The sequence below is a fragment of the Bombus flavifrons genome, chromosome 5, assembly GCF_040668555.2.
Source record: "Bombus flavifrons isolate JBK064 chromosome 5, iyBomFlav1_principal, whole genome shotgun sequence".
NCBI lineage: Eukaryota > Metazoa > Arthropoda > Insecta > Hymenoptera > Apidae > Bombus > Bombus flavifrons.
This window is the reverse complement of record NC_138446.1, coordinates 7730024-7747138: the sequence shown is the minus strand read 5'-3', so window position 1 is coordinate 7747138 and position 17115 is coordinate 7730024. Positions and strand designations below refer to the sequence as shown.

The window sequence follows — 17115 nt, the reverse complement described above, 5'->3', positions numbered from 1 at the left end:
TACTCGATAATCTAATAAAGCATTAAAAAAGCATATATCACGTGATGTATCAATCAAAGAAGCTGATACGATTATTTATATATTAATTTTAAACTCAGTATATGTAACATACTTCTTTTAACTATTCGTATTAGCAATTAACATCAATGTAGATTCCTAACGATGAATGAAAAAGGCGCGTGCAAGGCTCCAAAGATGGGTGTGTGGAGGCGTCTGTGATCATCGTGACAATGGAGGACCGGCATCGCGGTGCTTTAACAGAACAGAACGATAACGAGACAGACGATTTGCCCGTAGATGCCGCCGGTTCAATTGAACGGCATGCAGACAACGTGGCCGTTGGTCACTGCGAAATAGAGAACGACGTGTGAAATGGGTATCGTGATGTACCGACCGGATGCCACTTCCTGCTTATCACGTCTGCGCATCATTGTAACGTGTACCGTACCTAGCGATGGGAATAAGACGATTCGAAGCCTCTCGAGACTGAGACTCACCCTCCATGATTTCGACTTGTCCACTGCGAGACTTTACAATTTTCTTAATGCCGCCAGTTCTTAATACGCATAACAGTTTTTATAATTGCAATGGCCTTGTATAATCTGATGATTTTATTAGAAAAGAAGTATCTAGGATTTTATTAAAGAAGTATCTCAGAAGAACTGGCAGAAACTTAGAAATTATACGAGTGTTTATTGCATAATTATTTATAAGAGACGAATTTGTGGAATCTGACAAGATCAATGAGGAACAAGCGCTTTAACTCAGTTTGGACCTGTCATAAGGCAAATATGTATGTTTTTCCCATTTCCACCAGTCTTGTCCACTTGATATCACATGGAGAAAAAAGGAACATTAAAGTTGGTGGATAATGTAGGAAGTAGCAAAGTCGATGCGCAAGCGTATCGGTAAGCAGTTCCCGATAGATCTGATCCATTAACGCTTTCTTTTCCTTACCAGATGTAGATAACGTTTCATGTGTATCTAGGAATTTGAATAACAAGGGTTTAGAAACAAATCGTCCACACAAAAGCGTGAAATAGGACTTCTCTGTGTTTACTAATAAGATAGAGAGGAAGAAGGGAGGAAAGAAATCGGTAAGTAGTACAGGAAGCAACAAGGTTTGAGTTTCGTGATAAGTGATTTAAAGTCGTGATTTTCAGCTCTGGTGTCACTTGCCAACCGTGTGCTACTCTCTCTTTTTCTCTCTCTCTCTCTTTTCTATTCCCTTCCATACCTGGTTGGCTTTCGTCTCGTTCTCCAACAAACGGTAAACCGTGTTATCACAACTATGCCAAAAATGCAAATCAACGAGTGAGGCCTTTCTAAAGAGGTTGGAATGCAACGCGCTCGAAAGTCCTGGAAAGGCCTGTCCTGCGATTGCAACAGATGCAATGGCGGCGGTCACACCACCACGAGGAAAGTCCTTCGTGATCGCGATTGCAATTTATTTTTGATGTTGCCTGACAATCAGCCGCCCATAGAAAATATATCAACGATACCAAGTTTTTGATTATTTCGATGAGAAAATTATCCGCCCAATGAGACGATGCCGCGAGTGATTCTGCGAGTGTTGATCGACGAAGGAAACACGTCCCTTTCTTTTTCATTTACTTAGCTACACTACTTTCTCATTTTATACCTAGTTACACTATTTCTTTTCGATTTTGTTTTCTTTAGCACTTATGTGGGCTATCATTATTGAGTCATTCAAGATCATAATAATTTAGAGTTAGATTATTTAATTTTTAATTTAGTTTTATTTTATTATTAACCTATATCACGGGAATATAGAGTACAAAGTAACATTAAATGTCCTAAGATTTTATTAATCTTAGATAAATTATTATAGTCATCTACATATAACCCAATGATACTATTTGAGAGTTAAATAAAAGAATTAAGTCACATCTTTATGCGATAAAAATGGTAAGTGTCATGAAAATTGATTAGCTATTATGGTACACGTTATCTACTGGGCCCTCTTGTACACAATTGAACTAATATTTTTGGTAAAATTTTGCAAATTACAAGATATATGTACGTTGTTACTATATATAGACTTTTATATCTATAAATTCCTATTCGTATGAATATAATTAAAAAGATATAATCTAGACAGAAAATTATTTTATTTACTAAATATTATAGAGTACTATACCTTTTCTTGTCAACAATTTCTGTTCCAGAACATTTACAAATAAAATAGGTACAAAATTTCGCAACTGCAAAATACTGTCAGTTTATTCGCCTTGTGCCGTTAGGAATTAACATTTCCTAGAGAATCCTTGCGAAGTTTTCATTAATTGCGCTTGAAACTTGTTACAAGTAAAATACCGTTATCTTATCGTTACATAAGTAATCGTAATGCTGTTTCGAATTTACATCAATGAGAAATGAACGAGCTTGTCGAATATGAGAAACGTTTTTACAATCGTTTGTAACGAGACTTCTCTATATTATTAGTATTTGATAGTGCCATTATGTAGAGGTCAAGCACGATAGATAAAAAGCTGTATTTACAATACATATTCACATATATATGTGTATAAGTTACTTCTTCCTACGTGAATATATCTTAGAAGATAAGTTGATGAAAAACAAAAAAGAATTGATTCGATAAACGTTAAACCCCTCGAACGATATTGTTTGAAGACATACTTTAACGTATGTAAACGAACCTATGTACGTTCCCATATTATTCCTCTATTCTTTTTAAGCTTGAATTATTTTTTATTTATTTAGCAAATAATAATTTAATAGAAATAGCTATTGTTCACAATAATTATAAACAAATAATATTCTTTTAATTTGTATACATTTTGATTGTTTTGATTGAGTTAGTGTAGTCATTTTAATTATAATAGAAACAGAAATTTTATTAATTCTACGTAAATTAGACATTATTTTTAATGTGTAATTACGTTCTTTATGTAACAAGGATGTGATAACATAGCCAACATGCCATTTTTGATAATGAAAGATTCTGTTAACTGATGAATTTTAAATCCATTTGAAAATAAAGAAATGAATTCACGTATGAAGTTCAGTATTACAATGTCACATTGTGATAGCGTCACATTTTCTTACATATAGGTATAAGTGGTATATAAGATGAAACATCTAAATATAAAGATTCTATTAAAATGATAAATATGATTATCAGAAAATTATTGTAAATTCGCAACAATGCTTCTGCATTAGTATCATCTTGTTCCACTACGTCAAAGATGTTGGTGAATTGGAAATAATTGTGAAAAATTTACGATTTAAAACATGTATATTATAAAAGTATACTGTCAAATCTAATTGAATTATATTTAAACCTGATTAAAAATATAAAATTATTGCTTAAAATCTAAACATTTATAAAAACAAGATATTTTCACCTAATAATGCCGCAAAGTCGTAAGAAGTAGTCACACAAAAATGACGATATGTCATACATCATTAAAAGATATCGAGTGTTAAAACGCCAAAAGTTCCTTATTAAAAGTAACGGTTTAGTAGTAAAAATTTTTCGGAGTATTTCGCGAGACGGATAAAATGATTTCACGTATTATAGACCAATGGAGGCAGAGTTGTGAATTCGGTAATTTTTAACTGGACACATCTGGAGGACAACCTTTGAATATCCCTCTCTCTTGTTTCATGTATAATACGTTCCCTACGTTACAATTAAGGCCTATTTGTGAACAAATTTATCTGGCAACAAACCAACCGATTGTGCTTACTGTTGGTACGCGGACTTACAAGAGTCGTTGTAACGTGTTTGCTAAAGACATTAACTGACACGAATTTGCTGTGCAAATGACTCTAATTAGGATAGCGTAGCGCAGCGGCTAAGTGTGAGTCCATTTGTGTATACGCATGCGTATATATGTTCTCACGCAATATCGTTTACAGAAGTAATGCTATGATCTTTACTGTGGAACAGTCGAAGAAAAACTAGCGTAGATGTGGTTACAATGAAAAGAAATGTTGCGGGGAAGTTTTCTGTTTTCACCGCAAATAGTAATTGTTATCGTTACCTCACAAATCTCAGGTAGAGCGCAATCATCTTTTCTTTTCCTTCCTTTCTGTAATGAACCAGTTGCCTATTCTCACTTTACCACAATAATATACTCAAGGCGATATTAATCATCCTAAACGATTTATTTCTTCGGTGACTCGCGTTAGTCTCTCTGCCGACGATCACGATTTCGCTGCGATCACGTTGGAAAATGTTACAGTTCGCGTGACTCTGTCTTCAATTACGATTGTACGTTCTGTATTCCTGTGCCGCGAGGCTAAATTTAAAGGCCAACTGTGCCTAAAAAGATTTGTGTGTGGTACCGTGACTGTGATTGAATTCGATGTAACCAGATATATTTTCGTTTCGTCGAGTAATAAAAGAAGATTAGTATTGTCATTAATAATATCAGACAATACCGGTGCTATTGAACCTTTTGAAAACTGATTTTCCCACATGGTGACATGGCTCAAGAATGGTCTCTTTCTGAAATATTATTCTTCGACAGCCTTTATCGGGATTCTCATCAACTTTTTGCAAAACTGTTTTTTCTAAGTCAAAAGTGGAAACTGTTTTCGATTCTCCAAAGTCTTGAAAATTGCCCTTTATCATTTCAGAAATTTTTAATTAATGTAGGGAACTGAACACATTACTGGTTAGATGTCTGTAATTCACCCGCCCGCTTTGATGAATGGTATATGAAGTTTGGCATCAACTTTTTGAAACATTCTATATAAAATGTTTAAAATATAGCACTTGTTACAACATTTAATTCTATTGTTTGAATGAAAATTTAAAAAAATTACTATTCATAAAAATATGGATTTGCATATAAATGAAGAGTAAGAAAAAAAAAATAAGCAAAGTTCATTTTTCTTGATTTTTCATTTTATAACAGAATTATCAAATCACAATGATTATAATGTTCAAAATTTTTTCCATAAGATAGCATTAAAGATGTAATGTACTGGTTAAAAACAGGGAATGTCCACTTCGTACTGGAACAAAACACAGAAATAATTACTGTAAAATAATTAATATTTTATTGATCATTCTTTTTTAGAATATCTAAGTAAGGTATAAATTTTATGTTATTGCTACTAGAATAATTTTTTCAATAAAGCTATTTTGTAACATTCCTTATTTTTCTCTCTTCCTTTTCAAATATGTTCACTCTACCGACAAATCAATAAACAGAATTGAACGATTAAAATGTACTTGTTTGTTACCTGTTTCAGGGTACGAATGGTCCTAGACCGGCGTATGTGGGTGCTAATAATGGTAATGCCGGTGGCGCCGGGGGTGGCGGTGGTGGTGGTGGAGGCGGCGGCGGCGGCGCTACGGGCGGTGGCATCGGTGTTGGTCCGGCGAGCGGTGGCGGCGGTGGAGGTGGAGGTGGCGGTGGCGGCGGCGGTGGTGGAGGCGGGCATGGATTGAAGGGGAACACCGGCGGCGGACCACGAGGTGGGAACCCCGTGCAGTATCGCGCGAGCAGTGCAGCGGCTTGGGGCGCAGCGCCGCCCTCTCATGCGGCTGCGGCTGCGGCTGCGGCGGCGGCTGCCTATCCACCGTACACGCGGTATCCAAGCGCAGCGGCTGCAGCTGCGGCGGGCCAGATGCCTGTCGGAGCACAGCAACTACCGCCTACGGCGAATCCTTACGCCACCGCCACCTACGCACAGCACGCGTCGGTAAGTCCTCTCCTTTCATTCCTCATCAGCTAGAGCTTTATACCATTCGGAACTCATGCCGTTTTTCTGTAACGAACTGTTTTCGATTTGAACATGGACCGATTCTTTGATTCTCTCGATTGGCATATGGACAAATAGGTTGTTACTTTAAGACTTTAAACATTGTACGTCAAATTGATTGTTGTTTATTCGGATACAAGTGTGATTTATTAGCTGGAATGTTTAGCCTCTTTATACATATGAACTTAAAGAATGATTGATGCTTTTATCTAGAATGCAATGGTGAATTTTAAACTTGAGTTTAACAGATGGAGTTTTGAATTATTTGTGAGTAAGGTTAATCGTTTTATGAAGAGAGGGTGACGTTCGTAGTCGGCTTACGTGCAGTTTGATGGTTAGAAAATGGTTGGGTAGTGCAACAAGGTAACCTATAAAGTATGTGCGGAGTGTCTTGTGATAATTGTAGATCTTCCCTTTTTTTGTGTAAACTATTTAATTTAGGTATCTGTGATATTGTAAAATGAATATATGCGTAGGCAGGAGAAAAGACCATTTTGCGCAGCGAAAGGGTTAACCCTTTCTCAAACCGGGTGGGGCCGTGACAACTCAGCACAGTTCTCGTGGAAACGATGTGCGATTTCTTCTCTCATTTGTTTTTCCAATCTTTCATTAACATTTATTCTTTTCTGAACTCACAATGTGTCTCTTCAATTGATTGTTCAAAAAATGTATGTACTTCGCATAGAATGATACATAGATCTTCATTTTTCTTTTATTGTAGTAGTGGTATTATGTTTTACCGGCATAATTATAAAGGACAAGTTGAAAGTAAAAGAAAAGCTTTATTCTCTGGCAGTATATAGATAGAGGGCGTGATAAAATAAAAAATTATCACGTGTTATATCATGATACTTTTAATCTTTTCTCGTACCGGGTGGGGCTAGTATACTTTTATAATTTTTGATTACCACGTTCGATACCTTTTTTCATCAAGTTCTAATATTAGATGTATTTTTTCTAACAGAATAGTATTTAATTTGAATCATATTTCATTATTGCGTATTTATTTATTGCTTGAATATTTTTAAATTGATATTTTGTATTAAGTTCTATTGTTTAAAAAATACTAATTGTTAATATAATTAAAAGGTTTTAATGTATCTAGTCCCAAAAAAATTTTTATAAAATTTTTTTCTAAAATAATAAAATATGCATGTTTTACTATTTTGTTTATATATTTATTATGTTAATAATGATTTTTAATTGTTTTTAATTGTATATTTTAACTGTATTACAGTATGGTGGACAACGGGTACCTACAGCTTCCTCGCCAGCTAACACTAATAGTAGCTCCAGCAGTGCTACCGGCAGTCGAAGTGGGACAATGAGCACAAGTCTTAGCAATAATGCTATACAAGGACAACAGGCAGAACAGTTATCAAAAACAAATTTGTATATTCGTGGCCTCAATCAAAATACAACTGACAAAGACCTCGTAAATATGTGTTCTCAGTAAGTCATTCGTGCAATTAGTATTTTCTGTTAATATCTGATTGGTAGCATATTATTATTTGAATTGATTGTCAATATAACTTTATCTTTTAGTAGAACTAACAGACATTGAATTTTATTTATAGTGTGGGAGTGTATTGTTTCTAATACATTGTGTTTTTGCAGATATGGAACTATCACATCTACGAAGGCCATTTTGGATAAAAATACGAATAAGTGTAAAGGTAATTAACTTTTCTGTTATATCTTTGTTTTTATCATTTATTTTTTATTAACTATGAATTCAACGTTACTACTAACTGGTTTTGCTAATTGATATTGTAATTGTTGTGTTATAGGTTACGGATTTGTAGACTTTGAGTCACCAGTGGCGGCAGAGGGTGCTGTGAAAGCACTGGTCGCCAAGGGCATCCAAGCGCAGATGGCGAAAGTGGGTATCTGGTTGCTCCCTAGACTGCCCAGTGTACGTTGGTTGTGCATGCAAGTACAGTAATACCAGAGTAACAGTAAACTCCTTTTCTTTCTTTTCTTTTTGTCTTTTCTTGATTCTTTTCTTTTTTCCTTTTCTTTTCTTTCTTTCTTTCTCCCCTCTTTTTCTATTCCCCTTTATCTTTTTTCTCTTTTTATTTCCTATTTCTGCCTTTCTACTTTTCAGTCTATCCTATTCTAAAATCCATCTATAGTCCTCTTACATTTGATCATTATTACAACCCTTACGCTCTCCCATTGATATATCAACTATTAAATGCCATTAATTTGAAAAAGATTTTTATTCCTGTACTGCTATGATAAATATGTATACAGTACAGTACTTTCATGCATTATTTATCATATAATGTTGGATAAAAAAGTACTGAAATTCTGATCACAATAGATATCATGGTTGTCTTTCAGTGATCGAAGTTTTCCAATGAAATGATTTTTAAAGTTAGATTCAACAATTTATTTACAATATTTGTTTGCTAATAGCAGTATTTGACTACAGTCATAATATATAAGTTATTATTATTTATTTTATTAACTATAAAAAATTAATCAAATTGTTATGATAAATAGTAGATGTCAATATATGTTTTGTATACATGCTGTATATTGTTCTTTTTAATCTTATGTTTAAATTCCAGAAAAATTGTTATTAATAAATATTTTATAACTAATAATGAAGTTCTTTAAAATGCTGTTAAATTATTCATTTTTGTTATAATAGCTGAAAGACAAACATGGCATCATCGTCTTGGCATCATTGCTCTGCTCTCAGCCCCTCTAGAAATGCATAGAGTTTGTATCTTGACAAGACTGTTTAGTATCTTATAATCGTTGCGTCTTGTAGAAAAAGTATTTTTAGTATAGAGATGTCAGATTAAAAGAAAGTGACAGGTTTTATGGAAGATATAAAAAAATTAGAGCTATTTAAATTTACTGACAAGTGAGAAGGGATTTCAAATAAATTTATAGACTTTCACATGCTTAAGATTTATCTTTTAACAACAGAAAAATATTGCTGCTAGAGGGGTGGTATTATGCACAAATTATATTTTCATTGATAAAATTCGAAAAAAATTTTTTATGATACAGATGTTCGTAAAGGTAATATGACTAGTATAACGTTATATAATTGTATTATCAGTGAAAATATAGTAGCAGGCAATTATGCATATTTTAAGATAAAAAGAAGTACTATAAAGTTCTTCCTATTAGAACCTATCTCACTTGTCTGAAAATCTCTAGTTTTCACCAGTTCTCTGCCATTCTGTCTTATATACCTACCAAACTATCGATGCTTGTTGCTGTACCTCGGCCACAAACTGCTGATACTGCTGTGTCAACACATTTATAATTCGTGTCTGAAGATTGCATTCATTTCAGCACTAAATCAAGCCTCTAGCAAATTATTCTAATGTATTCAGATGTCTGTGTCTGTGTCCTATGTAAAAAAAAGAATCAGTAGCTTATTGTCATACTAAGAAAAATTCTAAAATTCTTTAGAATACTCCATTAAAATTGCTTTTAAGTGTGGTAGTATACTATACTACATGAATAAAATACGGTATAGTTTATCTTATTCTCTGTGCAATCTGTCAAATGTTATGTGTCTGTCTCTTATTCTAACGATGTGTAAATATTAGAAAAGATCGCTTATATACATTTAGTTTAAAAATTTTTTCACTTTGAATTTTCTTTATTTGTTTTTATCTACGTATGCACATTGCCAATAAAAAGTACTGGTTCCTGCCTATATTTATTGCTAAATAAAAGACTAACTTGGAATGTTTCTTCTAATCTGGCCGCGGTAAAAGCACGGGGTGCCATCAGCAGCTGTGATGATGTCAGTCGCATGTGATATGATATAACTAAACAATGTACCCATTATTAAATGTATTCAGGGTACATGGTATTTACTTACCAGTTAGTGATGCTATGCGAAGATCAGGTGCTATCTTAATCCTGGGGTGTTGGTTGATTCTGATTGACACACTTGGCTTGATTAATAAAGTTTAACCGGCACACCAAACAAGTTTAGGATGTGTATTTGGGAATTTTGAAAAGGCTTTCGCAAGAACTTAGTACACTATAGCTACAGAGAATTGCTAATGTTTTTAGTGATTTACTGATTAAGTATCATGTATAGAAACATGTACAAATTATTTTTAAAATCCTTTATACACATTCACACTTGATCAATTAAATCAATTTATTGAGATACAAAGTCATTAAATTATATTATGGTTTTATCATACATATATGTATATGTGTTTATATGCATACATATATGTGTATATGTATATTATATTTTTTAAAAGAAATATATATATACATATATAGATGCCATAAGCTTAGCTTATATCATAATGTTTTCATTATTTATTTTTTTGTTTTAATGCATTCGCAAGATTGAAGTAAATTGTCGTAAAGTATAAGTATATTCAAGTAACTGTAGAGTTGATTGATTTTTGAGAGAAATGGTGGATCTCAAAATATGCTTGAGGGTGCATAAATATCAAATTCGAATTCGAGTTAAGTTTAGTGTACATATATCTTTTTGCTTTTTGTTCTCTACATATGAGAATCGTAAGCAAGAAAAACTTGAGCATGAACACATGTATATGTATATGTATATATTTTGGAAACATATATTTTAATAACATTGCAAGATAATTTGACTCACTTTCATTTCTATCTTATAATATAACTGTATATATGTGAACATGCCTGTGCTTTTTTGTTATGCTTGTATCCAACAGTGTGTCATATGTGACTGAAATTTTATTAATGCTTTGAATGGTTATCCTCAGTATTGTTTATTATAAACAATTAGTTAGCTTGCATTACTTATGGTACTGGTTATTTATCATATAAGAATATGTGATTCCTAAAACACAAATTTATAAAAAGTAGTAGAAAGATAATATAACTAGAAAAGAATTATGAATATTCTTTACAAAATAGTTTACTTGTACAGAAAAATACTTACTGTTACAAATATATATTTTACACAGTTAACAAAACAATGTAAATCTAACAGAAACCACGTTCGAAATATCATTTAATACAAATGAGTTAATTGGAAAAAAGAAAAGGACATAATAATTGATAAATACGTTCTGGAAGAATGTAACAATTTATTATTTGCATTAAATAAACAATGTTTGCACAGGCGAGATTCACTATTGTGGTTTTTTGTGAATTCATTAGTGGCTTCTTGACTTTTAGGTCATTATTATGCATTACTAAATTTTGAATGCAATAGGCACATATAGATTGTAAATTTTATATACAATTTAGAAAAAAGGAGTTCCGTTATGAAAAAACGAATGCGTGTGAGCATGCTTTGTACATAAATGCAGTATATATTTGATGTCAATATTAGTTTTAAGCATCCATAAAGCAAATTTGGAGAACCACCACAATATGGTAAAGTAATGCCATGAAGCATGATAATCTTTCAGTATTAAAAATAATGATTATTTTAATTTATAACAAATCGTTTTTTGAGTATTTGTTCATTCTCACATTCACTATTAGATTAAAATAATTGTTATAGTTTAAATGCTCTCCTTTAGTAGTATCTTGTTGTAGATTTATACAATTTTTTTTCATTATTTTTATTAAAATACATTGACAAGTTATATGTAAGAAATTTTTGTGATTACTGTATACAATTTTAGTTTGTTGAATTTCTTGCATCATTGTATATATTGTTATGAGGTTTAATTTTGAATTATCATTTTAACATTCCATGTGAATGTGTATATACAATAGAAGTGTATTATGAGACATTTTAAATAAACACTTATAACGAATATCATCATAAAAAATGCAAGGAATATAAGAAATCTATAATATTGACCTTGTAAGCTAATATAAAAAATTTCCAATCATATTTATTATGATTATTGATTTCTCATTGTAGTGACCTCGTCTGTGCATTCATTTGTAATCATAGTTACACAGGAATATGTAAATACATGTGTTTTGGTCGTGAATGTTAAAATGATAGATATGAAGCTTTTTTGAAATTTATATATAAGTATATTATAAAATATATTTTTATATATATTACAATATATATAAAAAGCCAGGAGTGTAATACAATAAGTTGCATAGTATTTTTTACTCTCTTCTCAGCAACAGGAGCAAGACCCCACTAATTTATATATCGCAAACCTGCCACTGAGCTTCAAAGAAAATGATGTTGAGGGTTTACTTGCTCAATATGGGCAAGTTATTTCAACACGAATATTACGTGATACTGCTGGACAAAGTAAAGGTGTTGGATTTGCAAGGTTAGTGTTATATTATCATTTAAAAAATAATTATCAATCATATTAATTTTTGTTACATTTAGTAATATTAATATTTTATATTATGTATATCTTAGAATGGAATCTAAAGAAAAATGTGAACAGATAATTCAAATGTTTAATGGAAAGGCATTACAAGGTGCTAAAGATCCCTTACTGGTAAAATTTGCTGATGGTGGTAATAAGAAAAAATCATTATACAAAAGTACAATATGGAGGGAAACTGGCGAGGTAATTTGTGCAATTACAAAAAGGTGAAGATAGTATTTAATGTACAGTTTTAATGTTGTGGTATGTACTTTCACAGAATATAACTTTGAATTACGATACAAGCGGTGTTGGTCAAAACGGGGTTGCAACTACTCACATGCTACCTGCAGCCACCTTAACACAATATAGTCGTCATTATGGTCAAGCTTTACCGGGATACAGTGTGCCAGGAACACCCTGGGTGACTCCTTACTTGGTGCAGACTGCCCCTCCACATATGCAACAGGTCGACGTGAGTTTTTGTACAGACTTTTTGTTGGTTTTGCTTCCTCTTCTTTTTTTTAAATCATTTATCATTTATCTTAAATAATATTATTCTTCCATTACTGAAAAATTTAATATAGTCGCGCATAATTATTAATCTGGATATTTTTGTACTAAATTGTTACTAAATGTTAAAAGAACTGAATAAAAGTATTTAAATTTAAAATTTTAATATGAATTTCATATTACAGATGATGCCATCAGCTGATCCTAGTAATCCACAATACAGTATGATTCCTCAACTAACTACACAAATGTCTACGTTACATCTTGGCACTGGTTCCGTAAGTATAGAATCTTTTTTTCACTTTCTCTTAAATTTTCAATCATTTTTTCAACATTTATGTTAATTTTAATTTTTTTAATATTTCATTTTTCAGTACATAGCAAGCCCACATCCCTATCCTTATACTACTTATCCTCCTAGCATTATTCATACCATGCCACTGGGTGATTCTGAACAAACAAGTAATGCAGCATCTCCTGATGATTCTTACCAACAATACCAAGCTCAGCAGCCCAAGTAGGCTATGGTTTTTAGGTATATATAGCATTTCACAATGATTTTTCTGTTATATATATAAATATATAGGATTTTATAAACAAAGCTGAACCAGATTTCCGTTTTTTTAACATTTCAGATACGATTACACCGAGAGTTATGTAAGTTAGGAGAGCCACACCTGTTGATAAGAAGGATTATATTAATGAAGGATAGATAAGGCTAAATACAATACATAAAGTCAGATAAGATTCTTCCTCATGATAATTGACTTGCCAGCCATCTTTTATACATTTTATCCATCAGATAAATAGGTGAAAGTAGTTAATATTTTCCAACGATTAGAGAATGAATGTTGTCATAAGAACGGGGTACGAGTGCTCGTGTCATCTACATTGTTCGGCACCAGCACGGCTCCATACGCTGTAACGCCAACACATCATTACGACAGTGACAAAACTGATATTCTGTGACGGACAGTTTAGTGTCAAGCTGATAGGCTTCCAGGATTAACTTTAGGTATTACATTTACTAAGGAAACGATAAGTCGAAGCTGAAGGCTTTGAGAGTGTGAATAAAATATTTTAACAAAAACTGTAAACTATAAAAGAAACGCTGCTCAGAAATATACAAAGGAGAATTCTTCCCAAGAAATAATAATAATAATAATATACAGAAAAAAGCACTTCCAAATGCTAGAATTGATTAAAAAAAACATTCAGATTCGGTTACTTGTAATCAGTACCTACCGGACTTTCGTGCCAGCTGGCTGGCCGGTGGCTGGGCTGCGAAGAGAAGGGGTCGTGGATCAGTATTTCTTTTTCACAGAAGATACTGAAGAAAAGAGCTCTTCCTTAACAGCGCACACCACCCCATCCACTAACTGCACTCTCATCATATTATTTCTTTTTGTTTTCTTCTGTTTCGTTCAGACATTCCAAGCCAGGCACATATATTGTATGTATGTATTGCCACGCGGAGATTTTTATCTACTTTTACAAGTACAGTTCGCGTTCTCTTTTTAATCACGGACGAATATATTTTATGGACGAAAAAGAAGTGAAGATTTTAAGAGAGAGAGAGAGAGAGAGCGAGAGAGAGAGAGAGAGAGAGAGAGAAAAAGATGAAGCTTTATTTCTAAAAGAAAAAAAAACTTCAGGATATATGTAATTATTGTAACAAGAAGGAAAGGAACATAGTACTTTTTAGAAGATTTATATTTATGAGTACAGTTACTACGAATTGATATCAGTTTTAATTGTACAGTGAATACAGATATTTTTTTTAGAATTGTGCCTTTTCAGACAAATCCGCTAGACTGGGATATGCTGAAAAATATTATAATATATTTTTACGTCGGTATGTAAATGCGAAACTTGAGCCAAATTTTGATCTTCTAGTTAAGAGAATATAATTGTTTTTGCGTTGTAGCCAGTTAAATATCACTACGTTTGTTTTTTGGTTATGAATTCGAATAGATTTTGTATGTGTATAGTTGCCACTAACGGGATTGACGAACCGAAAACATCTGTACGGTTCGTACGGAGTCTAGGAACAAAAAAAAAATGATATGAAATCAAATGGCGGATCATTGTTAACTGAGACTAATCCATACCGCCCCAAAAGAAAATGAGAGAGAGACAGAATAGGCTTGTTACAACGGAATACGATAGATAGAGTGTAAATTAATTTATTATATCGAACAAACGAATAAAATCGCGTTGCAAATGAAAACGAAAAAGATAATGGGACTGGAGTAGAACGATAGGCGAGAGGATCGAACGCGAGGAAACAAAAAGAAACGTAAAATACAGAATATAAGTTGGAAATTTTCTGTCTACGCGGTATCGAGAGAGAGAGAGAGAGAGAGAGAGAGAGAGAGAGAGAGAGTGAGAGTGAGAGAAAACGGAGAAGCAAAAGATTTAATGATAAAAAAAAAAAAGAAAAAACACCCTCCTCTCCTGCGTTCCTCTAAGCCCGTTTTTACATCTGGCACAGTTTTCACGTTGTCTGACTTAGGTCGAGTCGAGGAACGATTAGCAGAAAGCTTTCTACCAAATATTACGAGCTCCGGGCTCGAAGTGGCGGACAGGTAGTTAGATAGAGTTAGAGGCGATCGTAGCTATTATTATAATATTACAATAATATGCTGTATTATTATAATTAATGATTACTATTATTGACGTCATCTAAAGTATGAAAGATTTTTACACTGTTGAGACTTGAAGTAAATAATATATTTAGTTTATTTTGGTACATCACGATTTGATGACAAGAGATAAAAGATGAAAAAAGTGGTATGAACTATTTTTTAAGAGACCGATTATTACTCGATTTGAGTCCATGCATTAAGGGAGACTAACAAAAAAGAATAAGAGAGCGAGAGAAAGAAAGAAAGAAAGAGGCGAACCTATTTGCGAGTGTGTAAATTGTTTGCACAAGCGATTGTCACCATGACTGACAACAAAAATCACATGTGATTAAATAGTGAATTTTGAAGAATTTTACTAATAGACTTGTACTAAATAACTAATTATTATTGTGACGACCAAAACAAAAAAAAAGAGCAGCATTTTTATAGTGCTGACCGAGAGCGGAAGAACGATGGTTCGGCCGACATAAATGCCAGCTCCCGCAGATACGGAGCCGCACTGGAGAGCGGGCAGAGAGGAGAGAAAGAGAGTGAGGAAGATCAATGAATGCAAGGGACAATGAGCGAAAGAGACGCGGAGAATCATAGAAGGCGAATGAAAGTGCGTGAGCTAGAAATTTAAAAGATGTGTGTAGAAAGCAGGGGGATAGAAGGAAGTTGAATGATAAAATGAGCGAGGGGGGGGGAGAGAAAGATAGATGCTAGAATGTGAAATATACAAGAGAGAAAGTAAGAGTGAACATGAGAGAAAACAAGAGCGAATGCGTCGTAATCTATTGTATAGAACCTGGGAAGAAAGAGATGTTGTGTAGTTAGTGTTGACTATAAATATATAGGATAGGTACCATTTTTGGATAGGAAGTAATCAATTAAGTGATTAAGTTTAGGTAGTTAGTTAGGTGATAGTTAGGATACATATACAACTGCCTCTCCTCGTTAAAAAAACGCAAAAAAAAAAAAGAAAGGAAAACACACATCAGGCGAGGCACCGTTCAGCCTATGCACCTCGCACCCGTCAAGACTGACTGGCTATTCATATTAATAATAAATATATATTATTCTACAACATATTATCTACTGTAATATAAATAGTAAGAACTGCTTGCTGCGCACCGCGGGTCAGGTGCTTGGGCTGGCCGGGCGTGGTTTACGAAAAAGAAGAAAAAAACCAATCCCTTTTTTGGAACGTAATGTTTCCAAGCAATGCTGCTTTCCGTAAGCTTTCTTTAGAATTTCTAGCGTAGCCTCTTTTTAGATTAGATTCACAACTAGTAGTCGTAGGCTGATGTAGAAAGATGAGGATAAAAAGGAAAAAAACGTAGGGTGTTTTTAAGTAACGAAACAAAAAAAAATAAGTAATATAATGTTAGTCGAACGTCGGCTTAAGCGATAAAAAGAAATAATAAGAAAGATGCGAGTCCGAGTTGAGACTTTGATGATGCCCGATAATGTGACGCGCGTCATCGTACTTCGACTTGTACAGTCCTTAGATTTCACCGAGGTTTTAAGTCATTGTTTTACTATTGTTAAGGAGATAGGTTTTTAGCTATAACGAGAGAGAGACGAACATTTTTCCATTTGCCCCATCGTTCTGCTTTTTTTTTTACTTCGACCCTTCCTGTATCTCTTCTAATTTCTTTTTCATAACTTTCCCGTGCTCCTTGTTTAATCCAACATCCGTTGTATTTTTCGACACATACAAATCTTCTCTTCATAAGCGTCAAGACGAAAGAACGACATTTGTAATTATACGAAAAAAAAAATTGCCATTACTATATTCGATTCATTTTGTTTGTTTCTTCTCTCCACTATATAATTAATTGTTATGTGGTGTGCGACCAATGAGAATATACATGAGAATTAAAAATTTCGTAAATTTCAAGATGAGAGAAAGAGGGAGTGAAAGGGAG

At 33.2% G+C, this 17115-nt stretch overlaps 1 protein-coding gene across 7 annotated transcripts in view; it reads left to right on the top strand.

Annotated features, from left to right (window-relative positions):
• shep (RNA binding motif single stranded interacting protein alan shepard) overlaps positions 1 to 15456 on the top strand; it is a 41336-nt gene extending 25880 nt beyond the window's left edge. The window contains exons 2-11 of one of the 7 annotated variants that reach the window (XM_069114008.1): positions 5251 to 5703; positions 7001 to 7215; positions 7381 to 7439; positions 7554 to 7645; positions 11848 to 11999; positions 12095 to 12248; positions 12325 to 12519; positions 12743 to 12835; positions 12932 to 13092; positions 13193 to 15456. In XM_069114008.1, the coding sequence (XP_068970109.1) occupies positions 5251 to 5703; positions 7001 to 7215; positions 7381 to 7439; positions 7554 to 7645; positions 11848 to 11999; positions 12095 to 12248; positions 12325 to 12519; positions 12743 to 12835; positions 12932 to 13078 (1560 nt within the window). In that variant the 3' untranslated portion in view covers positions 13079 to 13092; positions 13193 to 15456. Of the gene's footprint in view, positions 1 to 5250; positions 5704 to 7000; positions 7216 to 7380; positions 7440 to 7553; positions 7700 to 11841; positions 12000 to 12094; positions 12249 to 12324; positions 12520 to 12742; positions 12836 to 12931; positions 13093 to 13168 lie in introns of all 7 variants that reach the window. The other 6 variants (XM_069114007.1, XM_069114006.1, XM_069114004.1 and 3 more) reach the window with 6 other exon arrangements.
• Positions 15457 to 17115: the final 1659 nt, after the last annotated feature.